Genomic DNA, 13,046 nt, shown 5'->3' with positions numbered 1-13,046 from the left:
CCGCTAGATCTGCAGGTCAGCGGTTCAAATCTCATCACCGGCTCAAGGTTGACTCAGCCTTCCATCCTTCCGAGGTGGCTTACAACATGTTAGCAATAGCACTTTTATTATTTTTATCTATTAGATTTGTATGCCGCCCCTCTCTGTAGACTTGGGGCGGCTTCAGCAACAATAAAACAATGTACAACAAATCTAATAATTTAAAAAAACAAAAAAACCCATCATTAAAAGCAAACATACACACAAGCATACCATGCATCAACTATATAGGCCCAGGGGAGATGTCTCAATTCCCCCATGCCTGATGGCAGAGGTGGGTTTTAAGGAGTTTTTTTATTGGATTTGTATGCCGCCCCTCTCCGGGGACTCGGGGCAACTCACAACATATCAAAGAAAACATAGCAGTACATCTAAATCCAATTAATATAATTAAAAAACCCTAAAAAATTCTAATATAATTGAAAGCATTCATTACCATTCACTCCGTGAAACATACTAAAACACTCGTTGGTCAGGGGCAAGATCTAATGACCCCAGGCGTGGCGACATAGATGAGTCTTTAAGCTTTTTCGGAAAGCAAGGAGGGTGGGGGCAGTGTGAATCTCTGGGGGGAGCCGATTTCAGAGGGCTGGGGCCCCCACAGAGAAGGCTTTTTCCCTAGGTCCCGCCAACCGACATTGTCTGGTTGCTGGGACCCTGAGAAGGTCAACTCTGTGGGACCTGACTGGACGCTGGGATTCGTGCAGCAGAAGGCGGTCTCGGAGGTATTCTGGTCCCATCCTTTTCAACCATCCTAATAAACTTTCCTGTCTTTCATTACAGTTAGGGACCAAAGAAGGTTATCTAACAAAGCAAGGCAAAATAGTTAAGGTAAGCAACCTAAAAATTGTTCTATTGTTTTTTTCACCTTATACATTAAAAAATCAAACATGCTAAGGAGCAGTGCTTGAAAATTGTATTGGACATGTGTGGTCAAAATAGGATCTGGAATACCTGTTTGTATAATATCTTAACAATCGCTGTATTGTTTTTCAGCAGCCTCTAGGCATATTGGAGGGTCACCCCTATACTCCCCTTCCAGTATGGTTATGATGGGAGTTATTGTCCAACGTTCCTGGGGGAATACTATCTTAATGAAAGCTGTATGAGTTAGAGCAGTGTTTCTCAACCTTGGCCACTTGAAGATATCAGGACTTCAACTCCCAGAATTCCCCAGCCAGAATTCGCTGGCTGGGGAATTCTGGGAGTTGAATTCCAAATATCTTCAAGTGGCCAAGGTTGGGAAACACTGAATTAGAGAACCATATGAAGCTCCTTTTGATGGCTCATTTAGCAAATTTTATATTTATTTAAAAATGCATTTTTCTTGTTGTAGAGCAGAGATCATATGCTGCAACGTCCTACCGGTCAATGACTACTTCAGCTTCAACCGCAATAACACAAGAGCATGCAACAGATTCAAACATAATACGTTTCTCCCTTAGACTCTCCACGATTGACCTCTCCAGGTTCCTAAGAGGCCAGTAATATATATGATATATATATAATATAGATAGATAGATAGATAGATAGATAGATAGATAGATAGATAGATAGATAGAGAGAGAGAGAGAGAGAGAGAGAGATAGATAGATAGATAGATAAGAAGAGAATATATATGATACATGAGATAAGGAAAGACAATTGGACAGGGGACGATAGGCACATCAGTGCACTTATGTACGCCCCTTACTGGCCTCTTAGGAACCTGGAGAGGTCAATCGTGGAGAGTCTAAGGGAGAAGTGTTGGGGGTTGGGAGTTGACACTATTGAGTCCGGTAATGAGTTCCACGCTTCAATAACTCGATTGTTAAAGTCATATTTTTTACAGTCAAGTTTGGAGCGGTTAATATTAAGTTTGAATCTGTTGTGTGCTCTTGTGTTGTTGCGGTTGAAGCTGAAGTAGTTGTTGACCGGAAGGACGTTGCAGCATATGATCTTGTGGGCAATACTCAAATTGTGTTTTAGGCGCCGCAGTTCTAAGATTAGAGAAAAGCTATGGGTAGCCTTGCCAGTAAACGTATAAATGTGTGTGTATGGCCTCACTCACACTTCCCTTTTTTCATGAAGATTCATCCGTTGCCTTTTCCTGTTCACATCTCATGTTGGGTAGGAGGTTGCAACACCCTCTTTCCTTTTCACTTACTAAATCTGCTTGTTTGGTCTTCCTGACCTCTAGAACCATCTTCTGAGCCATCCTACCATAGCATTTCCTCTCCCCCACCCCCAGTGCGACTTAAACTTCATCTCAGGGAGCCTTTTCTAACCTGGTACCTTCTGTTCTGCCGGCGTGGCTCAACCGCCCGTAATTACAGGGTAATTAGTCCAGGAAGACACACACCACACGATAAAAGGAAAACCCAAAAGTCTTTATCAACAGAAAACCAGAAACAGCTCACTTTTTAAATGTCAAAGGGATTTTCTGGTACACACAAGGCACAGGTGAAATGCAATCCAGTTTCTCACCCAATAGTCCAATTCTAAAGTCCAGAAAGTCCACACACAATCTTGAACAGCAAAAACCAGGATCTTGACGAAACTATGAATCAGATAAACTGCCATGAGGCTAAACCAGCAGGCTGCTCTTTTATCTGTAGCACTAATTACTGCAGCCCCACCCAACCACAGGTGGCCTCACTTATCTCCTGTAATAATCCCTCAGTTGTTCTCTCCTATGCATCACTCTATGTATGCGTGGATGTGTCATAAATTCTTGTTCAGAATCCAGGGGTGATAGGGATGATTGATATCTAAGAAAGAATAGAAGAGAAGATATAGGAATAGAACATATCAATGAAGGAATAGAAGAAGAGATATAGGAATAGAAGAAAAGTATAGGAGATATAGGAGAGCAATAGGACAGGGGACGGAAGGCACAATAGTGCACTTGTACTCGCCCCTTACTGACCTCTTAGGAATCTGGATAGGTCAACCATGGATAATCCAAGGGTAAAGTGTTGGAGGTTTGGGGATGACACTATGGAGTCCGGGAATGAGTTCCACGCTTCGACAACTCGGTTACTGAAGTCGTATTATTTACAGTCAAGTTTGGAGCGGTTAACAGTCAAGTTTGGAGCGGTTAATATTAAGTTTAAATCTGTTGTGTGCTCTTGTGTTGTTGTGGTTGAAGCTGAAGTAGTCGCTGACGGGCAGGACGTTGCAGCATATGATCTTGTGGGCAATACATCCCAGTACTTGTTGCTTCGTTCGTGTTGAATTTCTTTCAATTTCCCTTCTCTTGATTCTTCTAGAACTGGAAAACTAGGTGGTTTACACTGCATAGGAATGAGCTGAAATACTACAAAGATCAGACGGTGAGTTGTGTTTTACTCTGTTCCTTGTGAGAGCTAAAGCAAAAGCAATCAACAAAATACTGGAAATACTCTTTGTCACAGGTTCCCAAAATAGCTATTGAGAAACTGAGTGCCAAGCAACATGGGCTTCGTACTCACTGCCATTTTTATTCCATGGTGTATCAATTCAGTTAGTGGGCTACACTTAATGCCACCTCTGTTCTATCAATGACTGTGCTTCTTTTACAGCAAGGAGTAAGGAAATGCAAACTGCACATTTCTGCCTAGCTTCCAAATTCTCTCCTGAAATTTATTGGCAAAAAATACTTTCTGCGTTGTAATTATGCATTTTGGACACCAAAATAGTCCTTTCAAGGTGTCATGGTTTAATCATATTTGCTATGCATGCCTCAACTTTGCAAAATAAAATGAGGTTGCCCTGCTCCATTGGTATCACCGCAATAGTTGGTGTTAGTTAGTTAGTTAGTTAGTTAGTTAGTTAGTTATTATTTATTTATTTATTTATTCATTCATTCATTCATTCATTCATTCATTCATTTATTTATTTATTGGATTTGTATGCCGCCCCTCTCCGCAGACTCGGGGCAGCTAACAACAATGATAAAAAACAACATGTAAAAATCCAATTTAATAAAACAACTAAAAACCCTTATTATAAAAACCAAACATACACACAAACATACCATGCATAACTTGTAATGGCCTGGGGGAAGGAATATCCTAACTCCCCCATGTCTGGTGTCAAAGGTGGGTCTTGAGTAATTTGCAAAAGACAAGGAGGGTGGGGGCCGTTCTAATTTCCGGGGGGAGTTGATTCCAGAAGGCTGGGGCCGCCACAGAGAAGGCTCTTTCCCTGGGGCCCGCCAAATGACATTGTTTGGTCGACGGGACCCGGAGAAGGACAACTCTATGGGACCTTATGGGCCGCTGGGATTCGTGCGGTAGAAGGCGGTTCCGGATGTATTCTGGCCCAATGCCATGTAGGGCTTTAAAGGTCATTACCAACACTTTGAATTGTGACCGGAAACCAATCAGCAGCCAGTGCAGGCTGCGGAGTGTTGCAGAAACGTGGGCGAATCTAGGAAGCCCCACGATGGCTCTCGCGGCCGCATTCTGCACGATCTGAAGTTTCCGAACACTCTTCAAAGGTAGCCCCATGTAGAGAGCGTTGCAGTAATCGAACCTCGAGGTGATGAGGGCATGAGTGACTGTGAGCAATGACTCCCTGTGAGCAATGACTTATGCCGCCCTTCTCCACAGACTCAGGTGGCTTATAACAATAAGAATAAAATATAATACAATATGATGAGTGAAACCCAATCTAACACTAAAACTAAGGATTAAAACACCAATAGTATAAAAAGCATCCACTCAACAACTGTCACAATCACATCTATGATTGGAGCAAGATGTTAAGCTCAACAGCCCCAATACAGTAATGCAGATCTTGTGGGTTTAGGAGGCCAATAACAAATTTTTAAAGCATGCCCCAAAAATGTGGGCTGCCCCTCCTTTATAGAAATGTACTCAGAAGAGCCCTATAGCCCTATAGCAGGATAAACTGTATTAAATCAAATTTCCTAGTGAATGCAAAATAATCTTTCTCTGTAGAATCTTGTTTACTGTTCTGGTTCTTATCTGATGTCTGTGATGGGGCGAGGTGGCTAACCATCTGAAATGATAACCCAGAGCAATTGTTTCAAAAATAACATTTTTTCAAGTCCACAGAGCCAATCAGAGCACTTGATTTAACGGAATGCTCAGCCGTGCAGTTTGACTATTCCCAAGAAAAAGTGAATTGCTTTTGGTAAGTTGAAGCTTAAATACAACTTTGTGTTGTCTTTGTTTAAAGCAGTGGTTCTCAACCTGGGAGTCAGGGCCCCTTTGGGGATCAAGCAACCATTTCTTTCTTTCTCTCTCTTTCTCTCTCTCTTTCTCTCTCTCTCTCTTTCTTTCTCTCTCTTTGCTTTCTCTTTCTCTCTCTCTTGCTTTCTCTCTCTCTTTCTCTCCCTTGCTTTCTTTCTCTCTCTCTCTTTGCTTTCTTTCTTTCTCTCTCTCGCTTTCTTTCCTTTCTTTCTCTCTCTCTTGCTTTCTCTCTCTTTCTCTTGCTTTCTTTCTCTCTTTCTTTCTCTCTTTCTTTCTTTCTTTCTCTTTCTCTCTTTGCTTTCTTTCTCTTTCTCTCTCTCTTGCTTTCTTTCTCTTTCTCTCTTGCTTTCTTTCTCTCTCTTGCTTTCATTCTCTCTCTCTCTTGCTTTCTCTCTTTCTTTCTCTCTCTCGCTTTCTTTCTTTCTCTCTCTCTTGCTTTCTTTCAGCAAAAAGTTGCGAGACTGGAAGCTGAGCTTCCTTCTTCGCAGCTCAAATCTCCTGCGCTAATTTCCCCCACGGCACACCTGACCATGTCTCGCGGCACACTAGTGTGCCGTGGCACACTGGTTGAAAAACTCTGCTCTAGAGGAGTGACGGAAGCAATTTTTGCCCTCCCCAGACATTGAATTATGTCTATGGGAACTCATACAAGCGTGATAGTGTGTGTGCACACACTTTCAGCAACTAAGGAAAAAATGGTTTGCCATCAGTGTCATAAGGCTTTGGTCAAATTTGAAATACCTCAATTACTTTCGATTTCTTCTAAGAAGAAAAGTGGGATTTCTTTTTTTAAATGAGTCAAATAATATTTGCAGCTCGTTTCTTTGGAGAAATTTATTTATTTTTATTTATTTATTTATTTTGTCCAATACACAATGAGGGTCTTAGTGGGTATATACAGTGGTACCTCGAGATACGAGTTTAATTCGTTCCGGACCTGGGCTCTTAAGTCGAGCAGCTCTTATCTCGAACGACTTTTCCCCATAGGAATTAATGTAAATAATTTTAATTGGTTCCAGCCCTCAAAAAACTCACAAAGTTAGTCTAAATTATGCAGAAAGACATGTTTTTAATGAAGAAATGTACATGTACATATAAATGAATAATGAAGTTTCTTTCACTTAACTTGTAATCTTTCTTAAACTTTTAAATTTACATATGTTCAACTTCTCTGCCACCCAATCCTGTAGGACAGAGGTCCCCAACCCTTTTTGCACCAGGGACCGGCTTTAAGCGATCAAGAGAGGAATGGGTGAATGAATGGACGGAGGGTGGGAAGGAAGGAAGGAAAGAGGGAAGGGACAGGAACAGAGGAAGGAAGCAAGGAAACTTATGAAAGGGGAGAGTAACAGAGGAATGAGTGAAGGGAGGGAGGGAGGGAAGAAGGTGGGAAGGAGAAAGAAAAGAATAAATAGAGGAAGGGAAGGTAAAAGAGAGAAAGAAAAAGAGCAAGAAAGAAAGAAAGAAAGAAAGAAAGAAAGGGGGAAGGGACAGGAACAGAGGAAGGAAGCAAGGAAACTTATGAAAGGGGAGAGTAAGAGAGGAATGAGTGGAGGGAGGGAGGGAAGAAGGTGGGAAGGAGAAAGAAAAGAAGAAATAGAGGAAGGGAAGGTAAAAGAGAGAAAGAAAAAGAGCAAGAAAGAAAGCTGCAAGCACCCCCCCGAGCCCCCCAGGCCGGCTGCAACCTTTTAAAACACGCGCGCCGCTTCGCAGCTGTCTCCTGAAGCCGAACGCGGAAGTTAGCGTTTGGCTTCAGGAGACAGCTCCTTGGCGCTTGTATCTCGAATTTGGGCTTGTAAGTAGAACAAAAATATCTCTCCCCTCCCAGCTCTTATCTCGAGTTGCTCTTAAGTAGAGCAGCTCTTATGTCGGGGTTCCACTGTATCCATATACACATAGTAAAATACATGATGAAGGTTATAGAGGAGATACTCATAGTAAAATATATCTAAGAAAGAATAGAAAAGAAGATAAAGTAATAGAACATATCAATGAAAGAATAGAAGAAGAGATATAGGAATAGAAGAAAGGAATAGGAGATATAGGAGAGCAATAGGACAGGGGACGGAAGGCACTCTAGTGCACTTGTACTCGCCCCTTACTGACCTCTTAGGAATCTGGAAAATTGAAAATTGGGAGCGACGATGGTTTCCTTATATTTGTGACACAGAATGTTTTATCATTTTATATTTTTTACAGTTTAGTATTTCCAATGCGGACGTATTATCTGTATGCAAAGACTGGAGTCGAAGCAGATGAGTGGATTAAAATTTTGCAGTGGAAACTGGTAAGGAAATATCAACCACAGCAGTTTTGATTAGAATTAAATGGGTAGCAATATAGTGACAAATAATAGTTCATACTGACAGGGCTGGTTTCTCTAATTTAATCCCACAATGGCAGCCTTGGAAATATTTAAAGAGAGAAAATTGCAGCACACACTCATGGAAATGTAAACATTCCCTACTCTTTTTCTTTGCTTATATACATGTAGTCCTTGACTTACAACCGTTCATTTAGTGACCGTTCAAAGTTGCAACAACACTGGGATTATCACTTGCAACAGAGGTTCTAGGCTCAATTGTCGTTGTAAGTCAAGGACTATCCGTATTGGCTTATAGAATAGAATAGAATAGAATTTTTATTGGCCAAGTGTGATTGGACACACAAGGAATTTGTCTTGGTGCCTATGCTCTCAGCGTACATAAAATAAAATACACATTTGTCAAGAATCATGTGGTACAACACTTAATGATTGTCATAGGGGTCAAATAAGCAATGAAGAAGCAATATTAATAAAAATCTTAGGATATAAGCAACAAGTTACAGTCATACAGTCAACATGGGAGGAAATGGGTGATAGGAATGATGAGAAAAACTGGTAGAATAGAAGTGCAGATTTAGTAGAAAGTCTGACAGTGTTGAGGGAATTATTTGTTTAGTAGAGTGATGGCGTTCGGAAAAAAACTGTTCTTGTGTTTAGTTGTCTTGGTGTGCAGTGCTCTGTAGCGACATTTTGAGTGTAGGAGTTGAAACAATTTGTGTCCAGGATGTGAGGGGTCAGTAAATATTTTCTCCGTCCTCTTTTTCACTCGTGCAGTATACAGGTCCTCAATGGAAGGCAGGTTGGCAGCAATTGTTTTTTCTGCAGTTCTGATTCTCCTCTGAAGTCTGTGTCGGTCCTGTTGGGCTGCAGCACCAAACCAGACAGTTATAGAGGTGCAGATGACAGACTCAATGATTCCTCTGTAGAACTGTATCAGCTGCTCCTTGGGCAGTTTGAGCTTCCTGAGCTGGCACAGAAAGAACATTCTTTGTTGTGCTTTTTTGATGATGTTTTTGATGTTAGGTGACCATTTTAGGTCTTGAGATATGATAGAACCTAGAAATTTGAAGGTCTCTACTGTTGATACTGTCTTGTCTAGTATTGCGAGTGGTGGAAGGGTGGAAGGGTTTCTCTTAAAGTCTACCACCATTTCTACGGTTTTGAGTGTGTTCAGTTCTAGATTGTTCTGGTCACACCACAAGGATAGTTATTGTATATGATATACAGTGTTCCCTTGATTTTCGTGGGGGATGCGTTCCGAGACCGCCTTCGAAAGTTGAATTTCCGCGAAATAGAGATGCGGAAGTAAATACACTATTTTTGGCTATGAATAGTATCACATGCCATCCCTTAACACTTTAAACCCCTAAATTGCAATTTCCCATTCCCTTAGCAACTATTTAGATTATTACTCACCATGTTTCTTTATTAAAGTTTATTAAAAAAAATATTTATTAAAGGTGGTGATGACATATGATGTCATTGGGCGGGAAAAACCGTGGTATAGGGGGGGAAATCGCAAAGTATTTTTTAATTAATATTTTTGAAAAACCGTGGTATAGACTTTCCGCGAAGTTCGAACCCGCGAAAATCGAGGGAACACTGTATACTATAGTGCAGTGTTTCCCAACCTTGGCAACTTGAAGATATTTGGACTTCAACTCCCAGAATTCCCCAGCCAGCGAATGCTGGCTGGGGAATTCTGGGAGTTGAAGTCCAGATATCTTCCAGTTGCTAAGATTGGGGAAACACTGCTGTAGTGAACCGATTAGCGATGATGGGAGATATAGCCTAGCTATATGCAGAGGATATCAGAAGCTGTTAAATTTCATGGTATTTTAATTTACTGTTATTTACAAATTCATTTCAACAACTAATGTTTTCTCCCCTTTACATGTTTTCTCTAGTCCCAGATAAGAAAAAAACGCCAGAATGACGTCACACTCAGGCCATAGTAATTTTGGCTACAAATACTAACTGTGTAGAAGCCAACGTCGGTTCATATTCAGATTCGTTATTCAACGTTAAGAAGTATTGCACCAGATCAGATCAGAGGCTTTTAAGCTCTGCAGCTGCCGACTTACTGACAACTTATTTCTAGGAAATTCCTGAACATGCTGTTAAAGCAGAAGATCATTACTTTGCAAAAGATGGATATTCACCTATTCAACGTTGCATTATTCTGGATACGCCCAGTAGTTACTGGCATATAAGCAATTTCAGGCAAAGTACTTAAGTTTCATAGCATGAACCTGAACTAGTTGCAAACCCACTCATCCCTGGCTGCTGTTCTGTATGCTTCAAACCATTTATGCTCTGGTCTATTAAGACACATTACCTGCAAACTGTCTGTTAACACTTCAAAATCATTTTCTCAGAACGGCTGACGAGCAATCATTAATAGATAATCTACTGCTACTGGGACATTTCTATGGACAAGGTATTCTTTTAAATATTGGGAATACAGGTAGTTCTCAATTTACAACCATTCGTTTAGTGACCAAAGTTAAAAACAACGTTGAAAAACATGACTCGCGACCGGCTCTCACACAATCGAAGCATCTTTGTGGTCCCGTGATCAAAATTTGGGCGCTTGGCAACTGGCATGGAGTTGTGATACTGCATTGTCTCGGGGTCATGTGATCATCATTTGTAACCTTCCCAGCTGGCTTATGACAAGCAAAGTCCATGGAAGAAGCCGGATTTGCTTAACAACCAGTGGTAGCAACTTAACAGCTGCAGTGGTTTGCTTAGGAATTCTGTCAAAACAGGGTATAAAATGTGGTGCAACCCACTTTTAACAACTGTTTTGTATTGCAACAGAAATTCATTGTGGTCATAAGTTGAGAACTAGAGTGGTACCTCTACTTACGAACTTAATTTGTTCCATGACCAGGTTCTTAAGTAGAAAAGTTTGTAAGAAGAAGCAATTTTTCCTATAGGAATCAATGTAAAAACAAATAATGCATGCAATTGGGTAAACCACAGGGAGGGTGAAGGCCCTGTTTCCTCCCAGGAGATTCCTAGAGAGGCCCCACAGAGGCTTCTCCCTGCCTTTTCTGGTTACAGTTTCGGAGGCTCAAGTTTGTTAAGTAGAAAATGGTTCCTCTTCAGAGCTTCCAGGTTGGAGACCTCACCTACAAAAGGATATTGACAAAATTGAACGGGTCCAAAGACGGGCTACAAGAATGGTGGAAGGTCTTAAACATAAAACGTATCAGGAAAGACTTCATGAACTCCATCTGTATAGTCTGGAGGACAGAAGGAAAAGGGGGGACATGATCGAAACATTTAAATATGTTAAAGGGTTAAATAAGGTCCAGGAGGGAAGTGTTTTTAATAGGAAAGTGAACACAAGAACAAGGGGACACAATCTGAAGTTAGTTGGGGGAAAGATCAAAAGCAACATGAGAAAATACTATTTTACTGAAAGAGCAGTAGATCCTTGGAACAAACTTCCAGCAGACGTGGTAGATAAATCCACAGTAACTGAATTTAAACATGCCTGGGATAAACATATATCCATCCTAAGATAAAATACAGAAAATAGTATAAGGGCAGACTAGATGGACCATGATGTCTTTTTCTGCCGCCAGACTTCTATGCTTCTATGAACACCTGGTTCTTATCTAAAAAAGTTCTTAAGTAGAGGCGTTCTTAGGTAGAGGCACCACTGTATTGTGACACATAAGATGCTACTTTAGAAGTCAATTCTGGACTGGGAAAGCTGTGCTTTCTAAGGGCTGTTTTCTGTGTCTATGGCCCTCATTTATTAGTGGCTGTATTTTGCCACCGATGGCTGCTCCTTTAAATTTACTGCAAAGTCTCAAAATGCCACAGTGAAGATATTCTCCATGCAGACAAATTGATCGAGCTGTTTTCCAAGACACAAATAAATTGCACATGTCTCAAGACATACAGTACGTAGATGGTAAGATGTAGCTTCAGTTACACTGTTTAAATATATTTTCCCTATAGTAGAAATTGGTACCTATTGGAAGCTTTATGGCTGAATGCACATTTAATACATGTGTTCATATCTCCTGGTTCAGCAATAGATTTTCTGCAAATATTCAGTATACTTGTTCTGTCGGGCTCTCTGGTAGAATCCTCCCAAAAAAATGCACAATTTCAGACACACACACGTTTGAAAATTCAAAACAATGTTCTTCATACTGAAAATGCAAATAAACAGAGCACTCTTTTTGTATAGCAAAGAGCACTTGTCTCCAAACAAACTGGTAATTGGTACAAGTCCCTTATCAGTTCTGAGATACTTAGCTTGCAGCTGTGAGGCAATTCACAGCCCTTCTTCTTTCACAAAGTAAAACACACAATCTGCTTTAGTTTCAAAGCGGGGAAAAAGCAAGACACCAAGGTCGAAGTTAGCAAAGCAGGCACCAAACACAATGATCAAATAATCCTCCACAATGGCCAAACCCACAGGCTGCTATTTATAGCAGCCTCACTAATGACCACAGCCCCACCCAACCACAGGTGGCCTCATCTTCTTTGATAATAATCTCTCAGTTGTTGTTGCCTATGCATCGCTCTCCGCATGCGTGGCTGTATGATTAACTCTTATTCCGAATCCAAGGAGGAGCTAGAGAATTGATCTCCTTCTGAGCTGTCTGCCACACTCTCCTCGTCCCTGTCACTCATGTCTTCTTGGTCAGAGGAGCCTTCATCATCAGATTCCACCGGGGGCAAAACAGGCCTGCAGCATGTGGATGTCTCCCCCACATCCACAGTCCTTGGGGCAGGAGCAGGGCCAGAGCTAACCACAACAATACTTAAGCATAAAGTCATGCGAGATCACACCTCCTTTGCTAGATCGCAAGAGACCTGCAGAATCAAATAATAAGTCTGCATAGCATTTTATTACCTCCAGTTATCAACTGTAATGTCTTTGGAAGGATGGAATAAAATTTTCTGTTTGTGTGTGCATTTGACATATTGTGATATTCTATGCCACTAACTCAAACCTACAGAATATAATTTTGGACCACAGACTTGAGTTTTTAAAAAAGTAGCGCAACAAGAAATATAATACAACACAATACATAATAAATTGGCGTTCTTGTTGAATTAATATTTAATTAATTTCCATTACTTACTATTTAGAATTAATACCATTTTAAGAGTTCCAAAATATATACAGCCAACTACGGCTTTGACTTTTGTTAACATTTTCTTGTATTTTTTAATCTTGTAAAACATGTTTTCTCATATGTTTTATTATTTAATATTTTTATGTTTACCAATAGGAACATTTCAAAATGTTATACTGTTGTCAGAGTTTGCAAGAACAAGAGTGAATGAAGGATGACACAAACGTGTATTGGGAACAATTGTATCATATTTTATATTTTTATTATAAAATTTCTAATAAACCAGGAACAAAAAGAAAACACGATTGTAGTTGTGCAGTGATTAAGACAATAATGACAATACAAATACTTTCAAGCTTTGCGTAACTAATCCTCCTTTCTCAATGGGGG

The 13,046-nt window shown here is 40.5% G+C and overlaps 1 protein-coding gene across 1 annotated transcript in view; it reads left to right on the top strand.

Moving 5' to 3' along the window:
- The window catches only part of DAPP1 (dual adaptor of phosphotyrosine and 3-phosphoinositides 1), a 39,485-nt gene extending 26,529 nt beyond the window's left edge, over nucleotides 1-12,956 (top strand). The window contains exons 5-9 of the mRNA XM_070757953.1: nucleotides 823-870; nucleotides 3,291-3,353; nucleotides 5,075-5,160; nucleotides 7,419-7,506; nucleotides 9,453-12,956. Coding sequence (XP_070614054.1) covers nucleotides 823-870; nucleotides 3,291-3,353; nucleotides 5,075-5,160; nucleotides 7,419-7,506; nucleotides 9,453-9,500 — 333 coding nt within the window. The 3' untranslated portion in view covers nucleotides 9,501-12,956. The remainder of the gene's footprint in view (nucleotides 1-822; nucleotides 871-3,290; nucleotides 3,354-5,074; nucleotides 5,161-7,418; nucleotides 7,507-9,452) is intronic.
- Nucleotides 12,957-13,046: the final 90 nt, after the last annotated feature.

The sequence above is a fragment of the Erythrolamprus reginae genome, chromosome 7, assembly GCF_031021105.1.
Source record: "Erythrolamprus reginae isolate rEryReg1 chromosome 7, rEryReg1.hap1, whole genome shotgun sequence".
Taxonomy (NCBI): Eukaryota; Metazoa; Chordata; class Lepidosauria; order Squamata; family Dipsadidae; genus Erythrolamprus; species Erythrolamprus reginae.
The sequence above is the reverse complement of the archived record's forward strand: the minus strand, read 5'-3'. Positions and strand labels throughout refer to the sequence as shown.